This window comes from Pungitius pungitius, chromosome 21 (genome assembly GCF_949316345.1).
Source record: "Pungitius pungitius chromosome 21, fPunPun2.1, whole genome shotgun sequence".
Classification (NCBI taxonomy): Eukaryota; Metazoa; Chordata; class Actinopteri; order Perciformes; family Gasterosteidae; genus Pungitius; species Pungitius pungitius.
In genome coordinates, this window is record NC_084920.1 from 1,253,928 (window position 1) to 1,274,890 (window position 20,963).

The following is a 20,963-nucleotide window of genomic DNA, read 5'->3' on the forward strand; positions in this document are numbered from 1 at the left end:
AGAAGAAAACGAACCAATTGGTCACCGACCGAGTCGACCAACAGCCAATCAGCGTCGCCGTGGAGGAATTTCAAAAAAAGGTGCCCCGCCATGATTGTTGTCTACACATCAGGCTGAAGCAGGAAACTCACTTAACGTTAACTCTTAAGTTTTTTTAAATTGTGTTTTTCTTTGGGAGATAAAAGGTAAGAAACGTGTGCTTTGATGTAGTTTCGGAGAAGACCGTTAAACTACTCTTGTTTGCCGCTGGACCGGTTAACCGTAGTTTAGTTCGACGCTTGCGGGTGCGTCATATAAATAAACGTTGGAGTGGCTTTGGCTCGTCAGACAGGCAACGTGTTAACTTTACGTTTCACAGTCAACCAGCGTCGATCCGAGGTCATCTCCACGTCTTAATGTTGAACCGCTGCTTTAAGCTAACGTTAGCCCACGTCCGGGTGTTGTGTAGCTAACGTTACATAGTTCAGGTAAACGTGATGTTTTCTATGGACCTTTGCAAAAAAAAAAAATGGCGACCTGTTCTCGATCGTCGTGTTATGCCTTGCAGTATTTTATTAAGCGTTTATCACGGGTCCGTAGAAAACTAAGACGTGAAGATCTTAGTGACGTCATGTTTGTTTCGGGTGAAGTGAGATCCTGACTGACGGGCGTGATCCGCTGCATCTTTAAAATTTTGTTATATTAAATTATAACTCAATTGGGAATATATAATAATGACAACATGTACTTGATGCAATTTGACTGATTCCCATCTAAATGCGTTATGGCAGAGAACCTCTCATTTTGAAGTATATTCAGTGACATAACGCCCAGATCCACCAATACAATGCAGCTCAGCACCTCTAATAACTGAGCCTAAGACGCACCTTTCCTTCCCCCTCCTCCTTAATCCAGATTCCTCAACATGGATTCTGCATTTGCCCACCTGCGCCAGCGGGACACCAGCGTGTCGATGCTGAGGGTGAAAATGTCCCGCAGGAGATCTCAGTCCCAGAAAGAAAACCGCCAACGGGTGGTGAACACGCGCAGGCAGCTGGCTGAGCTGCCCGAGCTGGAGATGTCGTCCCTGGATGCCTCCATCGCCGCGGTGAACATTTCAAACATCCAGGGGAAGACCTTGAACAGTGGCAAATCCGCTAAAGGTACACGAACCAACCTCCCAACTTGGTAACGTGCTCCCAGTAAGTCGCCCACAGCCATGACCCATCTGACTTCTCCTGCTTCACAGACGTGGCTGGAGAAGAGCGGTTGAAGCAGCTCGTGCGCTGGAAGGAGCGTAAGGCTCTTGAGAAAGAGAAGGAAAAGAGAGAGAGGGAACGTAAAGGGGTATTCAAGACGGGCATGTATCACCCGAAGGACTCCTTTACCCTTCCCTCTCTGCCCGTCGTCCCGGCTGCCTCAACCAGAGCAAAAGAAGTGAGAGGTTTTACTATTTTACTGTAAATGATCTACCCAACTTCTCCTATTTGATACAATGGAATGAATCCTAACAGAGTTGTGGCTCTGTTTTGCATTTGTAATCATGAATGACTCCAAATATTCAACATTTGTTTTGCTTTTTCTTTTAGACCAAGATGAGCTCGACCTCGTCACAGAGTGTTCGAGTCACTCGGTCAATGAAGCAGCAGCAGATTGAGAGGGTAATATTCCTGAGATCCCATTATGCTCTCATTTTAACTTCTATAAAAGGGAAATCTAATGTCCTCATTGTTGCATCTCTTTTCTTTAGACAACATTTCTACAGCCCCTGAAGATACAAGAGCCAAAAACGGTGGCAAAAAAAGGTACATTTTATTTTAAGTGAAGCCCTCTGTGACCTTTGTGCACTGCAGACCTGACCTCTCATCCCTCGTGCAGCTCAACCTTCTCTGGACAGAACAACCAGGAGCCGCGTGGTTCCTGTCAAACGTGCGCCTGCTGCGTCTGTTCCCAAGAGCCACCTTTCTGCAGGTGAGTGATGGCGATAAACGATGGCTTCACCCTACTGTGTTCCCTTCATTTGCATCTCATGCCGTGCCCCCCGTGTCACTCAAGCAGAGCCAGCAGTACGAACTCTGAGGTCCAAGTCGGCCAACGGGCCTGCGGCTCCAGCGGCTCCGGTGGGGGGGAAAGACAAACCGTTGGGTAAGTCTGCAGCTCGGCCAGAGAAACTGAAAACACTATTGACACAACTGCTGTTTCCTGAATTCCTCTTTTTCCCTCAGACGTAAGAACCACAAGGAGCAGGGCAATCATCCACCACGTGGCCCCCTTTTCTTACGACTGTAAAGGTATCATTTCAATTTGATAAGGAAGCATCCAATTCAAGAAGCTGACCCGTTTTACGTCTTCACCCGTTTTATGTTCATCTCCCTCTTTTTTTTCCTAAATATTCAGCAGCTGTTGAGCCTGCTGTGACCATGGTGAGTTTTCCTCTGTGCTGTTAAAGCTGCGCCTACATTTCTCCCAGTGAAACTTGACCTGATAAGCATTCTGTGTTTAGGAGGAGGAGGAGGAGGAGACTATGCAGGAGCGTCCCCCCGGCCAGGAGCCCTGCTCTGAAGAGCACGACATGGCGGTGGAGGTCCCCGCCATCGCCGACGAAGAGGCCTCCGCTTCATCCTCTTTTGCTCCCAAAGGGTTTATGTTCCAGGCTCCCAGTGGCTTGTCGTCCTTCAAGTTCGAGCCTCTCACTCCCCGCTCGGCAGACGCCTTCCTCACTCCCAGGTCGGTCCGGTTGGCCCCCTTTTCTATTGTAAACGAGGCCCGAGCGATGCTTGGTACTGGTAGTACTGCTCCTCATTTGTTCATCACGTCAAGTTGTGCTGCTGCTCTCCCTGCCCAGCACGAGCTTCAGCCTTCCAGAGGTCCCCGCCTTTAACCTCGAGCCGAGTGGACCCTCCCCCTCCGAGTCGCCTCGCCGCTCAGCTCCCCTCGACGCCCCCGCGACGGCCCCCCCGGCTCCAGGCAGCCCCCGGGAACCAGAGCGGGACGTGCCGTACTTCAGGTGGCGTCCCGTTTCACCATCGTTCTGATCCTCCTATCGAAACATCGGAAACAATTTGATTCCAAATTTATACAATAATTAGTTCTTCATGTGATTTCAGGTCGGAAATCGCCAATGAGACAAAAGGGCTGACGACGCTGTGTGTGGACTGGGAGCCTAAAGTGGAGGATGAGTCCATCCCAGAAGAGAGTGAGTGGGTCTCTGTAATTGGGGGGTGGGGGGGGGAATTCCACTATTCCCAGAGGGAAGAGTTTAAATCTCCCGTCTTTGTCTGCTCAGTGAGAGACCGCATGCGTACCGCTGTGGGCCAAGCGCGGCTGCTGATGAAGGAGCGCTTCAAACAGTTCAGCGGGCTGGTGGAGGACTGCGAGCTGGGCCGGGGGGAGAAGGTCACCACCTGCACTGACCTCCAGGGATTCTGGGACATGGTGTATTACCAGGTGCGTATCCACGAGAGACAGAGAGACAGAGAGAGGAGACACCAGCCTCGGGAGGAGAGGGGTCCTCATTCACGCTTTGTGCCTTTTTTTTTGAGGTGGAGGACGTCCAGAAGAAGTTCAACGCTCTCAAAGAAGCAGAGAGCCGAGGCTGGGTGGAGGAGCACAAGCCCCCACCACCACGACAGAGGAAAGGGGGGAAGGTGAAGACTCTTTTCTAAATCTCCTTTTTCAAGACGTGTCCTACGTGAAGGTTTAGTGACGTCTGTATTGGGCCTTTTGACAGAAACCACCCCCCAAGCTGCCTGGAACCGATCAGGGTGCCAGGTCCCGCCTGGCGGCCGTGAAGGCGGCCATGAAGGCCAAGCAGCAGCAGGCCGCCAAGGCAGACCAAGCCGCCACAGATGGCGGCGCCGAGGTGGACGGCGGCGGCCCGAGCTCCGGGGAGCCGGCGTCCCGAGCCGAGCCCCCACCCACCGTGGTCTTTGACGGAGGCTTCTTCCAGGTGGAGAGCCCGGCCAAGCCATCAGGTGAGCGTGGGGGCCTTGCTGTGATGTCCCGTGTGACCGTGTGAGTTCCCCCCCCCTCGCTGGACTAACGGTGATGTCATCGTCTGCAGGCTCGTTGAGGAGAACCAGCCGTCTGAGTGCCGCGGCGCTGCCTCAGGCCCCCCCCTGCTCCGACCACCTCTCACCTAGAAGAAGCACGCGGCGATGCCTGGCACTGGCGCCCACCCCCCTTGGCACGCCCGCCCAAACCCCTCGCTCGTCCCGCCAAAGGAAGGGCACGAGGGACGCCTCCCTCTGCTTCTCACCCGTCAGCGACGTGGTCACCGCGCAGGGAGCCGCCTCCCGGGCCCCGGAGCCCCCGGTGTCCATGAGTTTCACGCGGTCACCCTGTGTGACTCCCAGCCAGCCCCCCCCTGCTGTGCAGGGTCCTGAAGAGGCCCAAGAGTCGGTGTGTCTCACACCAGGCGTCTCGGTGGTGGAGGTAAAATGCTGTTATTAAAACAACATTTTATCCAAATGTAAAATCCAGACTGTTTTATTCATTTTGCTCTTTTATAAACAGGAGATTCCCGGGCTGGACTTTGAACGTTACCTCCTGCCGACCCAGAGGAGCAGCAGCCCGTCCCCCGCGGGGCTGGATGTGGAGATGGAGAGCCCCCAAGGTCAGACACAGGACCTGCTTACACGGGTTTATGCCACGATTCCTCTTTAAGGAAATGTACCTGTCGTTCTCTCGGCTCCTCTGATGTTTTTCTTTAACTGGCGAATGATGAACTGAAGTGGTCGCTGTGTTCTTTTCTTCTGACGTGTTTTTAAACTTCTCCTTTGTTCACTCACCACGTCACCACAGCCCTCCCAGCGGTGTGTTCAGCACTAAACCCTCAGTCACCACAGGTCAAAGTTCTTCCTTTCTCTTTTGATGTCTTCATTTAAAAATAAATGCACATTTTAGATTTAGTTGTCACTACTATATGTTGTGTTTGCTCAATGACCTCACGGTGTTTGTCTTTATGTGTTTTTTAGTCGCTTCTCTTCACCCCGGACCTGAAGGACCGGATCCGACAGTCCGTCTGTCCGAGTGACCTCATGGTCTTCACACCTCCGCTCTGATGTGCAGCCCGGACATTCTAACTTTTCTACAACCTTTTTACTGATTGAAAAAATATATATATATTTGAGTGATTTTTTTTTATATTTAGATGACTGGAGAATAGATTTGTGTTACAATTAAAATTCTAGTTCCAACCAAGAGGAGCTTTTATCTTCATTTACACCCAAAGCAGCAGCAAGATGAAAGCTTTTATTTTATTGGTCACTGTAGTTCGGGGACAGAAAAGTTGTTTGTCTTCAGCCCCCATTGCAGAATGGGGGCTTCTGGGAAGAAAGGTGATGTGACGCCATCTAGGGGCCAAGCCTGGAGAATTCATTGATTACGAAATACTCGACTGACCAAGCTGAAACGCTAGCTGTGTGTTGCTGTAGATGCACTGCTGGTCTGGGGGGGCCTTTGCCTCAGCAGGAAGTCTCTGTTCCTCCCGGCGGCGTTTCTCCTGGACACCAGCTGGTGGTGTTCAAACGCCGGGAAGAAGACCTGTCTGAAGAACCGATGGATCGTCTGCTTCCAGAGCTCCACCTCACAGCCTCGTGCCTCAGCTCCTCGGCTTGGTTCCTCTTTTTTGTCGCTGCTTTGCCCTGAAGGAATTATATCACATGATCTCTGCGTTTAGAAGGAGTGCAGAAGTCCTTTTATACTTCGTGATACTTTAAAATGGGAAAAGACAAACCTGCAGACGGAGGTTTCTCAGCATCCTGATCAGTGGACATTTCAGCTGCATCACGTGACTTTGTCTATGAAAAAGATAAAAACACAATGGTTCTTTAAACCCGGCGCCCTGCATATTTCAATAGGACCAACAGAACAGGTGTGATCCAACTGGATCGGTCTTTCTCCTCTAAAGCAACTGGTGGGAAATCAATGCCTGAATCCACTTAATGCTACGCTGCCCAGTGACACCAACCTCCACCGACGTGGAGCTGCACACGTCAGGAGCGATGGGGGAACTCGGCGGAGAGGCCCCCTGCACCAAAGAAACGGAAAAGTTTGTTTGTTTCCATCTTCAGTAACAACAGAATCCCAGTATGTACATCACCCAGAGCCTCTAAAAACCACCTGGGTTACATCCTCGGTGGCCTCGGCTTCGGGGCCTGGTGGCGAGGACATGCCCCCCCCCGGCCCATCAGGCCCCCGCTGACACGTCGCCTCAGCGGAGCCCAGAAGTACCTCAAAGAACTCCAGGAAGGTGATCTGCAGCAGAAGTGGGACCACAGCACAAGGATGGAATGAATGCTGCTCTGCTAATGAACCATTGGATGAAGATGATTGAGTCGGGGGGGTGAGGGGGGGGGCGACCTCCATGTCCAGACAGGCGGACGGGTTGTCGCAGTCCCGGCTCTCTGCAGTGATGATCTGCAGTAGTCTCGCTGGGGTCAGGTTGGAGTCCAGCAAGCGGAGATCCTGGAGGGGGGGGGGGGAATGGAATGAAATAGTGGTTAAAGATGGTATCGTATGATGGAATCTTTGCATGTTGCACCTTGAACATCCACAGCAGGTGTCGGCAGGTCATGGTCCGGCCTCTGGGGGTCACTTTCGCCCTGTCGAGGGCCCGATAGACGTCCCAGCTCTCCTTGCAGTAGCTCGCGGCCCCCACGCCGCGGTCCGGCGGCCCGAACACGAAGCCTGGAAACACGACGGCAGTCAAACGACTATTCCTGCACAACGCAGCGCCTCCGTCCCCATCTCAGCACGATGGCGTCGGCACCTTTGACCTCCTTGTAGTTGGGGAGGATGTTGTCCGTCATCAGCGTAGAAAAGCAGGCGGCCAGCAGGTGCTTTTCTGACCTGAGGAAAGAGGGAATGTTTCTCCGCTTCCTGAGCAGCGGGCTAATGGATCCTGCAAGGCGCCACTCCTTACGCCGCGTCCTCGTGGTACAGGTGGAAGGCCACGATCACGAGGCAGCTGAGGAGCCTACGCAGACGAATGGGAGCGAACGGGGAGTGGGTCTCTGCCGGGGGGGCGTCCTCTGGCACACAAAGGGAAAACCTTTAAAGCATGCTATGAATGTGACGTGTGTTTAAAGGGGGGGGGATCAGACTGAGCGCTGCGCTCCTCCTCACCGCCCACGAAGCGGTCCAGCTGCGCCAGGCTGATGCCGTGATGGTGGACCTTGCAGTCTTTGAGGAGGCGCCACAGCTGCAGGCGGGACAGCAGGAGGCTGTCGTCTGGGGAGGGGGCCCGACCGAGCCCGCTGTAGAAACTATACAAAGACGTCAGCTCTGCTGCTCTCCTCAGCACCGCAAACTCCACCTGTTTGAGTCAGAGCGTCAGGGCAGGAAGCGGGCCCGAAGAACAGGCCTTAAGTGGTGTCACATGACCTGTTTGAGCTCGGCGCTGCGCTCCGTCTCGGGGATCCTCTCCAGGAGACGCTCGATGTCCAGAGGCACGTCTGTTGCGAAGGTGGATGGACGTGTGAGTGGACGCGGGGCTGGAGCCGTTGGGCGTGCTGCAGGGGACTCACCGGGTAGAGCGCTGGAGGCTGTGTCACCGGTCAGGTCGAGCGTCATCATCTCGCCCTCAAAACCATCCCAGTCCTTACAAGGGGCGGCACACGTGATGCCAGATGTTTGAGTGTGCATTGAAGCAACGTGCACTGACTGGGAGCCCACCTCGCCGTGGGTCTGGTTCCTCCTCCGCTCCTCTTCACAAGGACCCTGAACGATATCCCCGGTGCGCCGATGCCAGCACCAAGATCCGTCCGCGCGCCTCGTGGCGCCTACGCGCTCTCGTACCTGGACTCCGTCGCGCCACGTGCCGACGTAGCACTGCCCCACGTTCAGCCACGTCATGGTGCCCTCGCCGTGCCTCAGGTTGCTCTTCCACTCCCCGGAGTAAACGTTTCCCGAGGGGTAGCTGCGCGGAGACAGCGGCGTCACCCTTGACCTCTGGGCAGTTCAGACGCCGCGCTGCGGATTGGAGCGTGCGTTACGTGCGTTACGTACCGTCTCACCCCGCGGCCCTCTCTGGTGTTCCTCACCCAATCGCCATTGTACCAAGAGGTCTTGTTCTGCGTGTAATACACGACGCCCTGAGGCACCGGGAGAAACAGTCACACACACACACACACACCCAAAGAATGAAAGGACCGTGGCTGGTGTGGACCAGGTGGAGCGTACCTGGCCGTGCCTCCTCCCCTGGGCCCACTGGCCCGTGTATGACCCTCCTTCACACCGGTACGTGCCGGTCCCGTGCCGCACGCCCCCGCGCACCTCCCCCTCGTAGGAGCTGCCATCGGGCCAGGTGTAGGTGCCCCTGCCCGAGGGCATGTTGCACACAAATTCGCCCTGATGGATTAGGAAAATGTGAACAGGACGCACGTTCCGCGTGTTTTGTTTACACGGCTTTTGCTTAATAACGGGCTGGTCTTTTCATTTCATTGCAGTTTATTATTAATAATGTACCGTACGTCGTATTTCAAGCCGTCAGCTGCTGTGAAGACACCGCGTCCATCCATAAGTCCCCTGGACAACGTCCCCTTCAGATAAACAAAGAAGGTCCTCATGGAAATAAGAGCGTTGCACACAGGTCAGGGGCATTTTCCGAATATATTGGTGAAGGCATTTGAAGCACTGGAAAAATGGTTTAATATTTGCATGGTGCATAATTTAAGATTTACTTTAATAACCCCCCTCGTAAGTTTATGTGTAATTAACGTTCTAAATGCTCAGCCTGCATCTACTGTCTTGTCCCATGTCTTTTTGTCCTCATCGTACCTTGTAAATATGACCACCTTCAAAATAAACGACGCCTTCTCCGTGACAGCCTGCGCACGTTCCTCCTTCACATCTGTCAGAGAGACGCAGTGTGGACGCGACGCTTCCGCTCACGTGATCATCATAATAATAATAATCACAACACAATAGGTGCGTTAGTGAGGAGGATGTGTCGTTACCTTCGGACGGTTAAACCCAGGAGAGTCGGGATTTCATGGATGTCGTCTCTCTCATCTTCCGGCTGGGTTTGGGTTTCGTTCACATCCGCGCGCACTTCACTCACCTGCTCCACGTGCCCGCGCGTTGTCTCATTTCCACGTTGGTTGTTCATCGTAGTTTTTTTAATCTTTTCATCCGTTTGTTTGTGTATCTCTCGCTTGTGGCGGGATCGTCTCCATGGTAACGGTAACGCGCGCCGACTACCATGGCAACCAACCGCAGCAACCGGCTACGGCAGCCTTAGTCAGTCAAAAAGGGTACTAACACAGGTTTAACGGTTTATTTACACCATTCAGTGGGTGTTAAAATGTAAAAATATTTATTTATTTAGAATGCAAATACAAGTTAAATTGGAGCAATAACAACAACACAGTATTTCTCGCGGCATGGTTATTCTTGTGAGATGATGTCCAGGTTGGCGAGGTGTCTCATGGTGGGCCTCCCGTGAGGACAGTTCCACGGATGGTCGATCTCCCCCATGTGGACCAGGAGCTTCTTCATCTCAGCTACATTCAGGGCAGTGCCAATCATCACCTGAAGACGGTTAGTTCCATGCAGCCATTAAATAACAGCACACACACTTAATTCACATCTGTGTTACATTACACCATAACTCTGATTTAAAAATGAACGCACACCTGGTCTGTGTGAACATCAGAATATTAACTCACCGATTTTCGACAAGCTCGGGAGGCAAACATCTGCCTGACGCGGGACGGTCGACACATGACCCCCGGGCTGTCACTCAACATGAAGATCAGCTCTTCGATGTCGGCCGGGCCAAAAGTCCAGTTTTTACTGGTGGGCAGAGACACCAGCTTAACTCTCTCCATCACCTGAGCTGCAGGTGGAATGAAAACACAACTCTTGGTTCAAAGTGGAGATCAAATCAGGGTGCATCACTCCTATTAAACAGTTACATGTTCATACCGTCCTCATCCACAAGGAATTCAAAGCCGTTTTTTTGGAAGATCTCCATGTTCTCTAGGAGTACGTTTTCACTGACGGCGGGAAGGTGGAGCTTCTGAGGACTGTAAACAACGACAGATCAGTAACGTGGTCCTTTAAATCAATACGAGGCCAGCTTCATCAGATGAGTCGGCTCTCACAGGATGAGTCTCTGTCCCTGCAGCACCGTGTGCTGCTGCAGCATCTCAAAGTTGTACTTCTCATCCGTGGCGTGCTGGTCGATCATGAAGATGTCGGCGTTGAGTTTGGCGATGATGAAGCCCAGGTTGAACTGGCCGATGATCTCCATCTCTTTGAACATGTCTTTACTGTGGGGTGGAAAAAAACGCTCAGACATTGGAAAGTTCAGCAGTAGATATGGACTGAAGTCAAACCCCACCTGATCTCTTTACTAAGCTCCGCCTCTGCACTCTGGTTCTCTCCGGGGTCGATCTTGGCCCTGAAGCGCCGATAGCGCAGGTCATCGCCGGCCCGCTGTCTCTGCAGCTCCTGCAGCCGCTTCACCCTCCCCGCCAGCTCCTGCAAGGAGAACTGGAGGGGCACCGACCTTTTCTGCAGGAACACCGGAGCGTCCACCGCCGGGTTAGTGTCGGCCTCGTGTCCGGCCGGGGGGCGCCGCTCGTCTGTCCGGGTCCTCTTGGCGTCCGGGCTCGCCGCGCGGCCCTCGTTGGAAGCGCCCTGCTGGGTCGGGACCCGCGGGGGCTCGGGGCTCGCCGACGTTTCTCTTTTCACGGCGTCGGTCGGCCCGGGGCAGCGGGCCTCCGGGCCGGAGCGCCGAGCGTCAGGCGGCGTCGCCGCAGCAACGTCGCAATCTGACGAGGCGCCGTCTTTTTCTGACCCGTCACCGCTGCACGACATCCTTCCGTACCGGAACCCGTCCGGCTCGCCCCCCCCCGCCGGGGGGCTCCCGGGGGGGGCTGTCGCAGGTCTTGAAGGAGATGCGACAGCTGGGAGGCGGAGAGGAGCTTTGCCGCTGTGCTTGAAAAAGGACCGTAGTGTCTTCTGTGCAGGGCCGCCGGCCGCAGCGTTAGCCGCGTTCCCACAACTGGAGGCGTGAGGACTTGAGAAAGCGGCTTTCAGGGCGGCCAGGTTCAGGGACGACTTTGAGCTGCGAGGTGCTGCTGCCGCGTGCTCGCCGGGTTTGGACGGGACAGCAGGACAGTGGTCATCTACAGACAGGGGACAGGAAAAGAGTCAACGTAAAAGTACTGGAACGCGTCTCTATTACGTTACACGTACATCGATCTGAGGCCAAATGGGTCCTCACTGGTTCTGGGAATGGGTGTAAAGTTCAGGCTGATCTTATTGACGCCAGCCTCGTACATGGCGATCAAGGAGGTCTTCACAGTAGCCAGCAGGAGTTTCTCCTCCTGAAGGAAGATCTGCCGTTTGTCGGGTGTCACGTTCACGTCCACACACTCTGAAACGACACCACGGCATCACTGGTGTGGGACAGAAGGTCAGCAGTAGGGTTCAGAAGGAACTTTACAGCACTTTTCTTACCAGAGGCAACAATTATGTTCAAGGCGACAAATGGATATTGGTGTCGGTTGTACGTGTGATACACTTCATTCACAAGTTTAGTCACCTGCAAATTGGGGGAAAACGATTATTAGAGGAAAAAAGGTTATAATAATTTAACAAGTTAGCGTCCCTATACCTGCTCACAATTAGATAGGTGTTTGAAATAGGGAGAATAAAACTTCAATTACCTTCAGAGGATCACAAGGCCGGCTGTTAATGAAAAAGAACTGCCTGTCGGTGGCACTTCTCCCAACACCGTGGTCTCCTCGGGACACGAACCCCGCCATGCTGCCAGGCCCGTTTGACGTTACAGGTACAACATTTTATACACAAAACTTACTGTGCGTGCAATGGTGTAACTCACCTAAAAGGCTGCTTGGGTAGATCTGCATCTTTGAGTCCGTATTCTTCAATAACATTCTCTGCAGGAGACACTTGCTGAAAAGGCATAAGACTCTGTATCTGCAGAGAGGAAAAACAAAATACTCAGCAACCATTTCTTCAACCATAGATTTTGGCTTTGCGACCAGTTGGACTCATTGATTAAACTCAACAATGAAGATGAATATGTCTTAAAGAGCAGCAGTATGGTTTCTAAATGAATGTTCTGACCTGTTTTGGTCCAAATATGGCCCCGATGTTGTCCCTCATACTCGGGCTGCCGGTGGTGCTGAGGACTGTGCTGCGCTTTCCCTGCATGGTTTGGTTGGAGCAGGTGATGCGCACTCCAGTAGAGATGATACAGTAGGCCTGCAGGACATGGATCATTTTGGCATACTCCTGGAAAAAAAAAAAACAGAACAATAAATGGTTATATTGTTATGCAGGAAGTAGGTTCTTTCCTAAAGAATGCATGTGTAAATCAATGTGATTTGTTGTCTCAGACTGATCCTAAAGCGGCTGACCTTCTTAATATTGCGCTGGAACTCCTTGTGTCGAACGGGCAGCGTGCAGAAGAGCTGCTGCAGGCTGACTGTGGTGCCTTGCTGTCGGGGGTGGGGGCACTGCTGCACCAGGTGGCCTTTGTGGTCAAACGCCAGCTTGGTGCCCACCTGGCTGGACTCGTGGCACGTCACCACACCGAGGACGCTGAAGCAGTTGGAAAGGAAACTTTAGACGACAGAAGTGAACAGGCGTGCGTCCCAAAGGAACGCGGCTGTCGGAGTGATTTACCTCAGAGCGCACAAGGAGCTGAGGGCTTCCCCTCTGAAGCCAAACGTTTCCACGCGGATGAGATCAGAGAAGTCCCTCAGCTTCGACGTGTGATGCTTCAACGCTGCAGAACGAGAGCAGGTCAACTGTTAAGACGAGGCGGATGGACTTTAACCAACGCGGACGGGACAAACAGTGCCCACACTCACTCAGTCCTTCAAAGTTGGCCTCCTCGACCCCTTTGCCGTTGTCCGACACTTCCACGAGTTCAGCTCCGTACTCCTTCAGCCGGACGTCTGCACACATGCAAAGCTGCTCGATCAACATCTCCTATTGTACTGGAATGTGAAAAGAGGAACCCCATGTGATTTCGACAGCCGTCCTTACCAACACTAGTAGCACCTGCGTCGATGCTGTTCTCCACCAGCTCTTTCACAGCAGTGGCCAAAGTCAGCACCACCTGTCCCGAGCAGATCTGATGCACCGAGTGCTTGTCGATGGCCTTTATGGCTCCTGCAGGTTCAGAGCTGATGGGAAGAAAACCAGTGATCAGTGATGCAGGGCCAAAGATATGCTGCTGCAGCAGATCCATGCATGAACCAGAGCTCAGTGAGAGCTGCGATGAACATCTGGCTGCAGGGACCGAATATAACTGAAATGCTGGTTAACGTTAAAAATACTTTGACAACTAACTTACCAAGCATCAGACATCTTCAAGGACTAAAAGGGAGGAATTCATTCAAAGGTATGAAACGTGACTTCATCTGAAACACAGAATACAAATATTGCTGCTTTGTTTTCATTGGAGCTGTGCCGCGCGCACTGCCCGTGTCGTCACGAGCTTCACTCAGGCGCAAAACCTGCGCATGTTGACCACTTAAGGTTAAGCCAAAACCATAAAAACGTCAAAAGGGTGGAACGGCAACTTAACGAAATGTACGCGTTATAACGGTAACAAAAATGCCTCCCACTCTATATAAATAAGTAACGTGAAAACAGTTGCCTCATTTTTAAGAGTATGTCGTCACCCGAAGTTCATCGGAATATGGCCGAGCAAGATGTTAGGGAGCGTCTGCATTCACCTCATTCAGAAAGAAACGAATACACTGCCTCATTGATGCAGACGTGCTGTCGGTAGTTTGACGCTTTAATTTTCATATTTTCAATGGGAAATGACACTTGTACTCGTTTTGTAAAAATATTCCATGCTACATTATTTTTCTAAAGGTTAACATGTTTGGATACCAGTCATGTACATTGACACACGACCCCTGAACGGTTGAATCATGGCCGTCTTTTGACGGAATAGTCCGTATGGGATTTCGGCAAGAAATATTTCAATATTGTTTACTGGTGTAGCGATCACTCGGACGGACATGAGAAGAATTTGGCACCTTTTCAAAAAAACCAACTACTTTATTCTGTCAACCACATGTCACATACAAAAATGTTCGGTTCAACCGGACTCCTGAGGTCCGAGGAAAGTTCTGGAAGTGGCAGCAACCTTTCGCTATTCCGTGATTTCAATCCCATCAAGGCACGCGGAACCAGGGGCAGCCTGTTCACGGCCGCTAGCGAAGAGGACGACGAAGTCCACTTTGACAGTAAGCCTTTCCTTACGCGCCTCATGTTCGGCCCTAGCTAGGTGGCGGTTAGCCTACATTATGACGTAACGGTTATTAGCAACGTTTAAAAACAGCATGGAGCGAAGGTGGGTGAGAATGGGCTGTGTGATGCTGAGCCCCCCCCCCCCCCCCCCCAGTAGAACAAGTCTAGACTTGCCCACTTTTCCTACTTCCTAAGAGGAGATGAGAGTAAAGGTCTCAGCTCGGTCCAGTGTTTACACTCGGTGGGTGAGGACAGAAGGTGGAGATGTCTGCTGGTCCGTGCAGATAAGAATGTCTGCTGTGCACCTCCCCTTCATGTCCCAACGAGACCAGGTCACTTACTGCATTTAGTACTGCTCTGGCTGCTCGATTATTGGTGCACATATGTTTTTATTATTATTATTATTATTGAAAAATGGACCTAGGAGACAGAAACATTGCTGAAATGATCGCAAAAGTTATTGAAGGTAAGAGGAGATATTGTGGTTACGTTAGTATTTGATTCCAGTGTGAGTTCAACAAAGTAAAATATAATCTATTTTCTATCCCATCCATATAATCTTGAAGCGTTTCATTCACTGGTTCCTCTTTCCCTTAATTTACTTTCATCTGTGTTTCCTCAGCGTCTGACACAGATAATAACCGCGAGGTGTTGATGGCCGGTAGACGTTACCCGTCCGTCCAGGAGTTTGCCTCAGCAATCCCCAACCACCTTCTCCTGGGCTCCCTGCTGGAGCACCTGTGCTTCGTCTATGAGAGTAACCCCACGCGCTCCCGCACGCTCTTCAAAGGTTTGTTCAGATGTGGAACGGTCGAATGAACAGTTATTTTGACACTTGCGTGTTTAAACCACTGTCCTTACATCAGGATCTGTGCATTTTTCTTTACTTTTTCCAAATTTCCAGTCATTGGCCAGCGTTTAGCGACCATGAATCTCCTCTCACCTTTGGCCATAAGCGACGAGTTCAGCACCGTCAGGTTGCAGCACAACCGGGCCTTCACCGAGCTGCTTCACACCGCCAGCTCCTCGCTGTATCCACAGGTAACTGGGCCCCTGGGGGTGGGGGGGGGAGTATGTTGTCACTGATGTGGGACGTGAGTATTTGTTCTTGGTAAGACGGGCTGTGTGGTTAGCGTGTTTGTCCTGGTCTCATTCGGCAGGGCCAGCCTGGCGCCGGAGCAAACGCACACAACCCTGCTGTCAGGTAGGCTGTGCGTTGAGTGGTTTCTAACGCTAACCTAATACTATTATAACATTGAGTATTGTATAAGAGATGTTTGTTTTGGCCTCCACGCAGACCGAAGGAGGGGCTGTTTCAAGCACAGACGTCACGCTATCTTAGTGAATTTGAAGAAGTGTTGAGACTGGGAAAAGGATCTTATGGAAAGGTTTTTAAGGTATTTCACGCTGTTTCTACTGCAGGCTTTTTTCTCTTGTTACAAACCCTCCAACAAACAACACATTTGAAGTTGATCAACACAAACATGTTTTTGTTTTTTTTCTTCATCTTGAAGGTTATGAACAAATTAGATGGACAGTTTTATGCTGTGAAGAAAATTCTCATCAGAAAAGTCTCAAAGGATGACTGCATGAAGGTGGGGCCTCAATGTTTTATCAATACAGCCTTCTTGTACCCAGAGATACTGTGTACTGATACTTGCATTATTTTGTTTTGCTGCAGGTCCTCAGAGAAGTCAAAGTGTTGTCCAGCCTGCTGCATATAAATGTTGTGGGCTATCACACTGCGTGGATGGAGCATGTTCAGCCTGCGTCATGTGAGTACTGCTGTTTGGGGACAAGGGCTGAAACAATTGTACTTACTCTCCTCTGAGTTTAAACAATAGCAGTTTTCTTATAATCATAAGTGAGGCTTTCTGCAGACCCTGAGTCTCTCCTGCCAGCACTGGAGTCCCCTGAACAACTGGACAGGTAGGATCAGTGTCCATTTTCTGCTGTTGGATAAGCAGCATATCAATTGATATTGATGACGATGTTTGTAAACATGGTAATAATGAATGAATAATGAATCTATGCATGCAATAAGATAACTTTCCTTTTTTAGTTATTCTAAGTTATTCTTGCTATGATATTTTATTCGTCATACTGTACCAGATGAGTAATTTAGATATTTTAACAGTAACCTTGTTTGAGGACATGTAGATGTAATATTATATTTTTCAAGAACACAGAATTGATCCCTGCTCTTTCAACCACAGCTCGGATGAGAGCTCCGACAACGTCAGCAACAGCTCCTCCATAGTTTTTCAAAGCCACAGTCAAGCGGCGACAGACTCCAGAGCCAACGTGCCCCCGAGAGAGGCCGAGCCCCTCGGGGCTCCGGGTGCCCCCCCAGAGAAGAGCCAGGTGGTGTGTGCCAAGACCACGCGCCAGATCCCCAAGAACTACGTCCCCTGTGTGTTCCTGGGACAGGGAGGTCCACCCAAGACCTCCAAATGCCCAGCGATGGGTTGGGAGGGCGCAGCTCTGGTGGAAGAGGAGTCCAGCAGGGGCAGCATCGAACTGAACAACAACTCCTGCATCAACGAGGAATTTCTGCAGTGGGCCAGCAAAAGACGTACAGGAAACCCTTCTAAAGAGGTCGGCTCCTAAAGAGGCTTTCACTCATCGTGCACGTTACCGATGACGATTGCCACGTTTTAAAGCATAAAGGTGGGATTTATTTTTAAAACTTGTTGAAAGAAATGCACTTTCCGTGCAGTTCCACTTGATGCTCTACATCCAGATGCAGCTGTGCGAGCGCTCACTGAAGGACTGGATCTCCGAGAGGAACGCCAAGCCCAAAGAAGAGCAAACGCCAGGATGTAAATGTTTCAAACACGGCAACATTTCACAAAAATGTTTGTAGTTGTAGGTCAAATGACATTCACTATATATTTTGTTTTCTTTAAGGCCCGTATGGATGCGTTGACCCCGAACACACACTCAGTCTGCTCAGAGGGATCCTGGAAGGAGTGGAGTACATTCACTCCAGGGGAATGATGCACAGGGATCTGAAGGTAAGGAGGTTACCTCTGAAGCTTAATGCAAGCTGGTGGGGTCACGGGAGTTTGCATTGTCACTCTGCTGTCAACTCATGTCAAATAAGTCATCGACGTGGTCTTGGTTCGCTCCATCTCTCACAAAGGAAATGTTTTTTTCCCAGTCGTTGAACACAAAGTCATGTAGCTTATCAGGCAGACGTTCTCTCAACTCCTGGCTCTTCCCTTGGACATATTCTAGATAAATGTCACTCTTGCAGATATCCTGAAGCCTCCTCGGCTGCTGAGTGAGTTTTAGCAGCTGGTCTCTCTGATAAAAGAAGCATGGTTGCATCAAGGTAGAGGGCAGGTGTCCGCTCTTGTTGTAGACCGTGAGCGGGGAGGTCAGACTGAGGAGCTTCACCAGCAGGGACCTGTTCCTTTCGTTGGGCCTGTGGTTCAGGAACAGGAACAGACAGTTCTCCCCTGCTTTGCTCGGCCGCTTGATGTCGGCTCCGTACCTGAGCAGCACGTCCACCAGCACCCCGTGGCCCATGCGGCACGCCTCCTGCAAAGGCGTCAGTCCGGCCTCGTTGACCGCGTCGACCTCTGCGCCCCGCTCGAGCAGCTCGCAGATGCAGCCGACGTCGTCCTCCAGGGTTTTAGTGGTCTTCATAGCTATTGCTACAGCAGCTAGGTGCAGAGGGCTGTTCCCAGAGTGCTTCACCGCCTTTCAAAACGTTGAGATGTTGCATGAGGCTCATATTTGGGTTGAAAACACCAAAACGACAGTAAAAGGGGGAAATGGACGGCGTCAGGAATTAGGAATTTATAAGCAAAGATAGACAACGCTACAGACCATGTTCACGTCTGCTCCCTCCTTGATCAAGCTCGCCATGATGTCCTTATGGAGGATGCCAGCAGCCATATGCAGGGGGGTCATACCACTGCTTTCCACAGCATTAACATCAGCACCAAAGCTGGCCAGAATCGGGACAGCCGACAGAGCCATGTAGCGCACTGATAGGTGGAGAGGCGACTGGTGGCTCCCCTCAGCCTAAAGGGCCCCCACAAGGAAACACACCTTTGGTAAGACCATAGAAACAGGGCATCAACAAAAAAACACATTTTCTACTGTACCGCAATTTTTCAAATAGAGATGAAACTAGAGCAAAAAGAGGCTAAACCCTTGATTTCCCAAATTGAAAAGCCTTGACCTTTGCATTGGGGTCGATGCCGTGCTCAAAGAGGAGCCGCAGACAGGCCTCCGCCCGCCTACGCACGCCGACCACAGCGGTCTGGAACTTGGAGCCGTTCTTTGGCCGCGTGGTCCAAACGCTCGGCCAACCGGACAGCGCCAAGTGCAGAGCGGTTTGCCCGAGCTGGTCCCTGTGACAGAGGGTTACACCACAAGCACAGCGACCTTGTGTAAGACTGCAGGTGTGCGTGTGTCTTTGTCCAGGTGTGTTTGTCCGGACCTCATCTCTGGATCTGCTCCTGTTGCCAGGAGGATCTGCATGCTCTTTGCTCTTCTGTAAGAGGCAGCCAGATGAAGGGGACGTGTAACGAGGCCCTGAGACAAGACGTGACAAGATAGACTAGAAAATACAAATATGTTGTAGTCTAACATAAGAACATTTTTCAGTATTGTTCTTTTAATTTCATGAATAGAATAATGAAATTGAAGCATAAACACTTTTGAAGGCATCACTGAGCCGGCTATTTGTGTCATTATTTGTATATGACTTGGTGATATTATTTTACATCAAATACTTTTTGCTCTGTGCACGAGACAATGTCCCATTTACGTTTGACACGCTTCAATTCTGACAAGTAATTTAAAATAATTACTAGTGTGTTCCATTTACCTTCCACAAAACCGGTCCGGGTGCCGCGGATATCTTGATAAGAAAGTTGCTCCCATACTTTTTCGACATGTCTTCTAAACGGCCCAAGTCTTCATCCATGATCGCAGTATAAAATTCATTGTTGGGAAACCTGACCACATTACTGCTGCTTTCCTCGGGGTCCTGGCTCTCCGCCAACATGGCCAGGCTTTACACTTTGAAGTGTGTCTGAAGGGTTACAGGAAGTGTGTGGTGGTTGAGAGCTGGTTATTCCGGTACATTACATGATTTCATCACATCCGTTTAGTGAGTTGTGAGATGTGTTCCTGTCACATCTGATAGCTTTGTGTTGCATGCAGGGCCAATATAATACATGTCACACCCTTCCTGCTAATTTATTGTTTTTTTTTAATGCCTGTGACAATGAAGTATTTTAGGTACGCATGGAGAGGATTATCTTGTGGTAATTCAAGTTCAGTATAGACAAATGTCAGTTGAGTTGTTAATGTGATATGAAGCATATTCATGTGTCAGATTCATCCCTTCTTTAAAGGAAGGCTTTAGAGAGGTCTTCTATAGTGTATTTCTTGCAAAAAAATCTTTACACCCACTAATACCTAACAAAAAAAAATGTGTCCTGTGTTTTTTTTTTCTCTACAGCCCAGGAACATTTTCCTCCTCGGTAATGACTGCCATGTTCGAATTGGGGACTTTGGCTTGGCCTGCAGGGATATAATAATGGAGGGCCATAAAAGCTCCTCATCTTCCAACCGTGGTAATACTGCACCTCAAAGCTTGTAGTATTTTCACGAGTACGTCAAAGAGTCACCAGTAGATGGCGCCACGTGCTTTACACTCACAGCTCTGGTGTATTTTGCAGAGTCTTCACACACTACAGGTGTTGGCACATTTGTGTATGCTGCTCCCGAACAACTGAAGGGCTCTCAATATGATTCAAAGGTAAACCAATTAATAGTATGACGACAACAACAACAACAAAACATCACACAATCTTCCGTGCTATACATTTATAATTGATCAACTTTGAGCATTTTATAATTATTCTTTACTTGTGATGTTGTTGCTCTCCCAGTCAGACATGTACAGCATCGGGGTGCTGGCTCTCGAGCTTTTCCAGCCCTTCGGGACAGAGATGGAGCGGGTCCGGACCCTGGGGGACCTGAGGGAGGGGAGCATCTCAGACTCGTTCTGCCGGAGATGGCCAGTCCTGTCAAAGTACATTATGAAGTTGACAAACAAGGAGCCCAGTGTTCGTCCCACAGCCAGCCAGCTTCTACAGAGTGAACTCTTCTGCAGTAAAGACATTGTGCGTTGTCTCACTTTGTAGAAACAAATGTCGCTTCCAGGATTATTTACAATGTTCGGCTCTCTTGATTCTGCGTGTGTGACTTTGCTGCATGTGTCACCAGAGTGTGCTTTCTGGGCTCCACCCAGGCCTGATTATACATGATGGTATTTGACAACACATTTTATCCTTTGGTTTTTTTTTTTCTCTTCAGGTGATCCACAGTTTACAGAGAAGGGTTGAAGAGCAGGAGGGAGAAATCATGCAGCTGAGGAGACAGATCAGTCGGCTTCAGAGCTCAGAAGTCGCAGTTAGTGTTTCTGAGTCTGATGAGACCTAAGCCTTAAAAGGTCTGATTTATTGAACTACTGTTGTGCTTTGTTTTGGTGACTTAGTATGTGTGTGTGTGTGTGTTACATTTGAATGTGTCTTGTACACTGAGGTGTAAGGGTGCTATTATTTATTTTCCTTCAGCTGTTTAATAAACTTATGCTACACTCAGATTCATTGAAATGCAGTTTTCGTAAGAAGCAATTTGTGACTATTGATTTGACGTGATGCTTTGAGCGTAGTATAAAGTGACCTGGTAGGCAGCGAAAT

At 50.5% G+C, this 20,963-nt stretch overlaps 5 protein-coding genes across 14 annotated transcripts; 2 read left to right on the top strand and 3 right to left on the bottom strand.

Moving 5' to 3' along the window:
• Window positions 1-69: 69 nt before the first annotated feature.
• dlgap5 (discs, large (Drosophila) homolog-associated protein 5) lies at window positions 70-5,183 on the top strand. 4 transcript variants are annotated; one of them, XM_037464524.2, is made up of 19 exons: window positions 70-185; window positions 895-1,142; window positions 1,229-1,416; window positions 1,569-1,640; window positions 1,730-1,784; window positions 1,858-1,950; window positions 2,035-2,124; window positions 2,205-2,270; window positions 2,377-2,402; window positions 2,483-2,706; window positions 2,825-2,986; window positions 3,087-3,175; window positions 3,266-3,426; window positions 3,522-3,626; window positions 3,710-3,953; window positions 4,043-4,413; window positions 4,495-4,594; window positions 4,783-4,826; window positions 4,956-5,183. In XM_037464524.2, exons 2-19 carry the CDS (start codon window positions 905-907, stop codon window positions 5,040-5,042), a joined length of 2,415 nt encoding a protein of 804 aa, XP_037320421.2. In that variant the 5' UTR covers window positions 70-185; window positions 895-904; the 3' UTR covers window positions 5,043-5,183. The 4 variants fall into 4 exon arrangements, with proteins under 4 accessions (XP_037320421.2, XP_037320422.2, XP_062415993.1 ...); XM_037464525.2 differs by lacking the exon at window positions 70-185 and adding an exon at window positions 214-467; XM_062560009.1 differs by lacking the exon at window positions 70-185 and adding an exon at window positions 214-467 and having other exon boundaries at window positions 2,380-2,402; window positions 2,489-2,706.
• A 35-nt stretch (window positions 5,184-5,218) lies between these two features.
• On the bottom strand, window positions 5,219-9,169 carry rsph10b (radial spoke head 10 homolog B). Of its 5 annotated transcripts, XM_037464538.2 has the most exons (17): window positions 8,940-9,169; window positions 8,761-8,833; window positions 8,454-8,522; window positions 8,164-8,331; window positions 7,990-8,075; window positions 7,657-7,900; window positions 7,509-7,581; window positions 7,366-7,436; window positions 7,108-7,297; window positions 6,905-7,013; window positions 6,752-6,831; window positions 6,524-6,669; window positions 6,343-6,447; window positions 6,103-6,237; window positions 5,951-6,010; window positions 5,717-5,780; window positions 5,219-5,624 (listed from the first exon to the last, which is right to left on the bottom strand). In XM_037464538.2, the coding sequence occupies exons 1-17, from the start codon at window positions 9,089-9,091 to the stop codon at window positions 5,395-5,397; spliced, it is 2,055 nt and encodes a 684-aa protein (XP_037320435.2). In that variant the 5' UTR covers window positions 9,092-9,169; the 3' UTR covers window positions 5,219-5,394. The 5 variants fall into 5 exon arrangements, with proteins under 5 accessions (XP_037320435.2, XP_037320432.2, XP_037320431.2 ...); XM_037464535.2 differs by having other exon boundaries at window positions 7,366-7,581; XM_037464534.2 differs by having other exon boundaries at window positions 7,509-7,900.
• An 84-nt stretch (window positions 9,170-9,253) lies between these two features.
• On the bottom strand, window positions 9,254-13,461 carry pms2 (PMS1 homolog 2, mismatch repair system component). The gene is made up of 15 exons (XM_037464523.2): window positions 13,322-13,461; window positions 13,012-13,151; window positions 12,834-12,920; window positions 12,646-12,748; window positions 12,378-12,561; window positions 12,085-12,252; window positions 11,837-11,934; window positions 11,661-11,760; window positions 11,452-11,536; window positions 11,216-11,368; window positions 10,328-11,117; window positions 10,089-10,256; window positions 9,910-10,010; window positions 9,651-9,820; window positions 9,254-9,513 (listed from the first exon to the last, which is right to left on the bottom strand). Exons 1-15 carry the CDS (start codon window positions 13,333-13,335, stop codon window positions 9,370-9,372), a joined length of 2,505 nt encoding a protein of 834 aa, XP_037320420.2. The 5' UTR covers window positions 13,336-13,461; the 3' UTR covers window positions 9,254-9,369.
• Window positions 13,462-13,898: 437 nt separating this feature from the next.
• eif2ak1 (eukaryotic translation initiation factor 2-alpha kinase 1) lies at window positions 13,899-20,880 on the top strand. Of its 3 annotated transcripts, none has more exons than XM_037464540.2 (15): window positions 13,899-14,228; window positions 14,855-15,022; window positions 15,137-15,273; window positions 15,393-15,436; window positions 15,530-15,629; window positions 15,747-15,827; window positions 15,914-16,007; window positions 16,098-16,161; window positions 16,449-16,830; window positions 16,952-17,054; window positions 17,143-17,249; window positions 19,718-19,832; window positions 19,938-20,017; window positions 20,151-20,384; window positions 20,578-20,880. In XM_037464540.2, the coding sequence occupies exons 1-15, from the start codon at window positions 14,057-14,059 to the stop codon at window positions 20,701-20,703; spliced, it is 2,007 nt and encodes a 668-aa protein (XP_037320437.2). In that variant the 5' UTR covers window positions 13,899-14,056; the 3' UTR covers window positions 20,704-20,880. The 3 variants fall into 3 exon arrangements, with proteins under 3 accessions (XP_037320437.2, XP_037320438.2, XP_037320439.2); XM_037464541.2 differs by having other exon boundaries at window positions 16,113-16,161; XM_037464542.2 differs by lacking the exon at window positions 13,899-14,228 and adding an exon at window positions 14,451-14,698.
• LOC119213318 (ankyrin repeat domain-containing protein 61-like) lies at window positions 17,160-19,984 on the bottom strand. The gene is made up of 6 exons (XM_037464551.2): window positions 19,918-19,984; window positions 19,079-19,285; window positions 18,689-18,783; window positions 18,428-18,599; window positions 18,070-18,267; window positions 17,160-17,940 (listed from the first exon to the last, which is right to left on the bottom strand). Exons 2-6 carry the CDS (start codon window positions 19,256-19,258, stop codon window positions 17,320-17,322), a joined length of 1,266 nt encoding a protein of 421 aa, XP_037320448.2. The 5' UTR covers window positions 19,259-19,285; window positions 19,918-19,984; the 3' UTR covers window positions 17,160-17,319.
• Window positions 20,881-20,963: the final 83 nt, after the last annotated feature.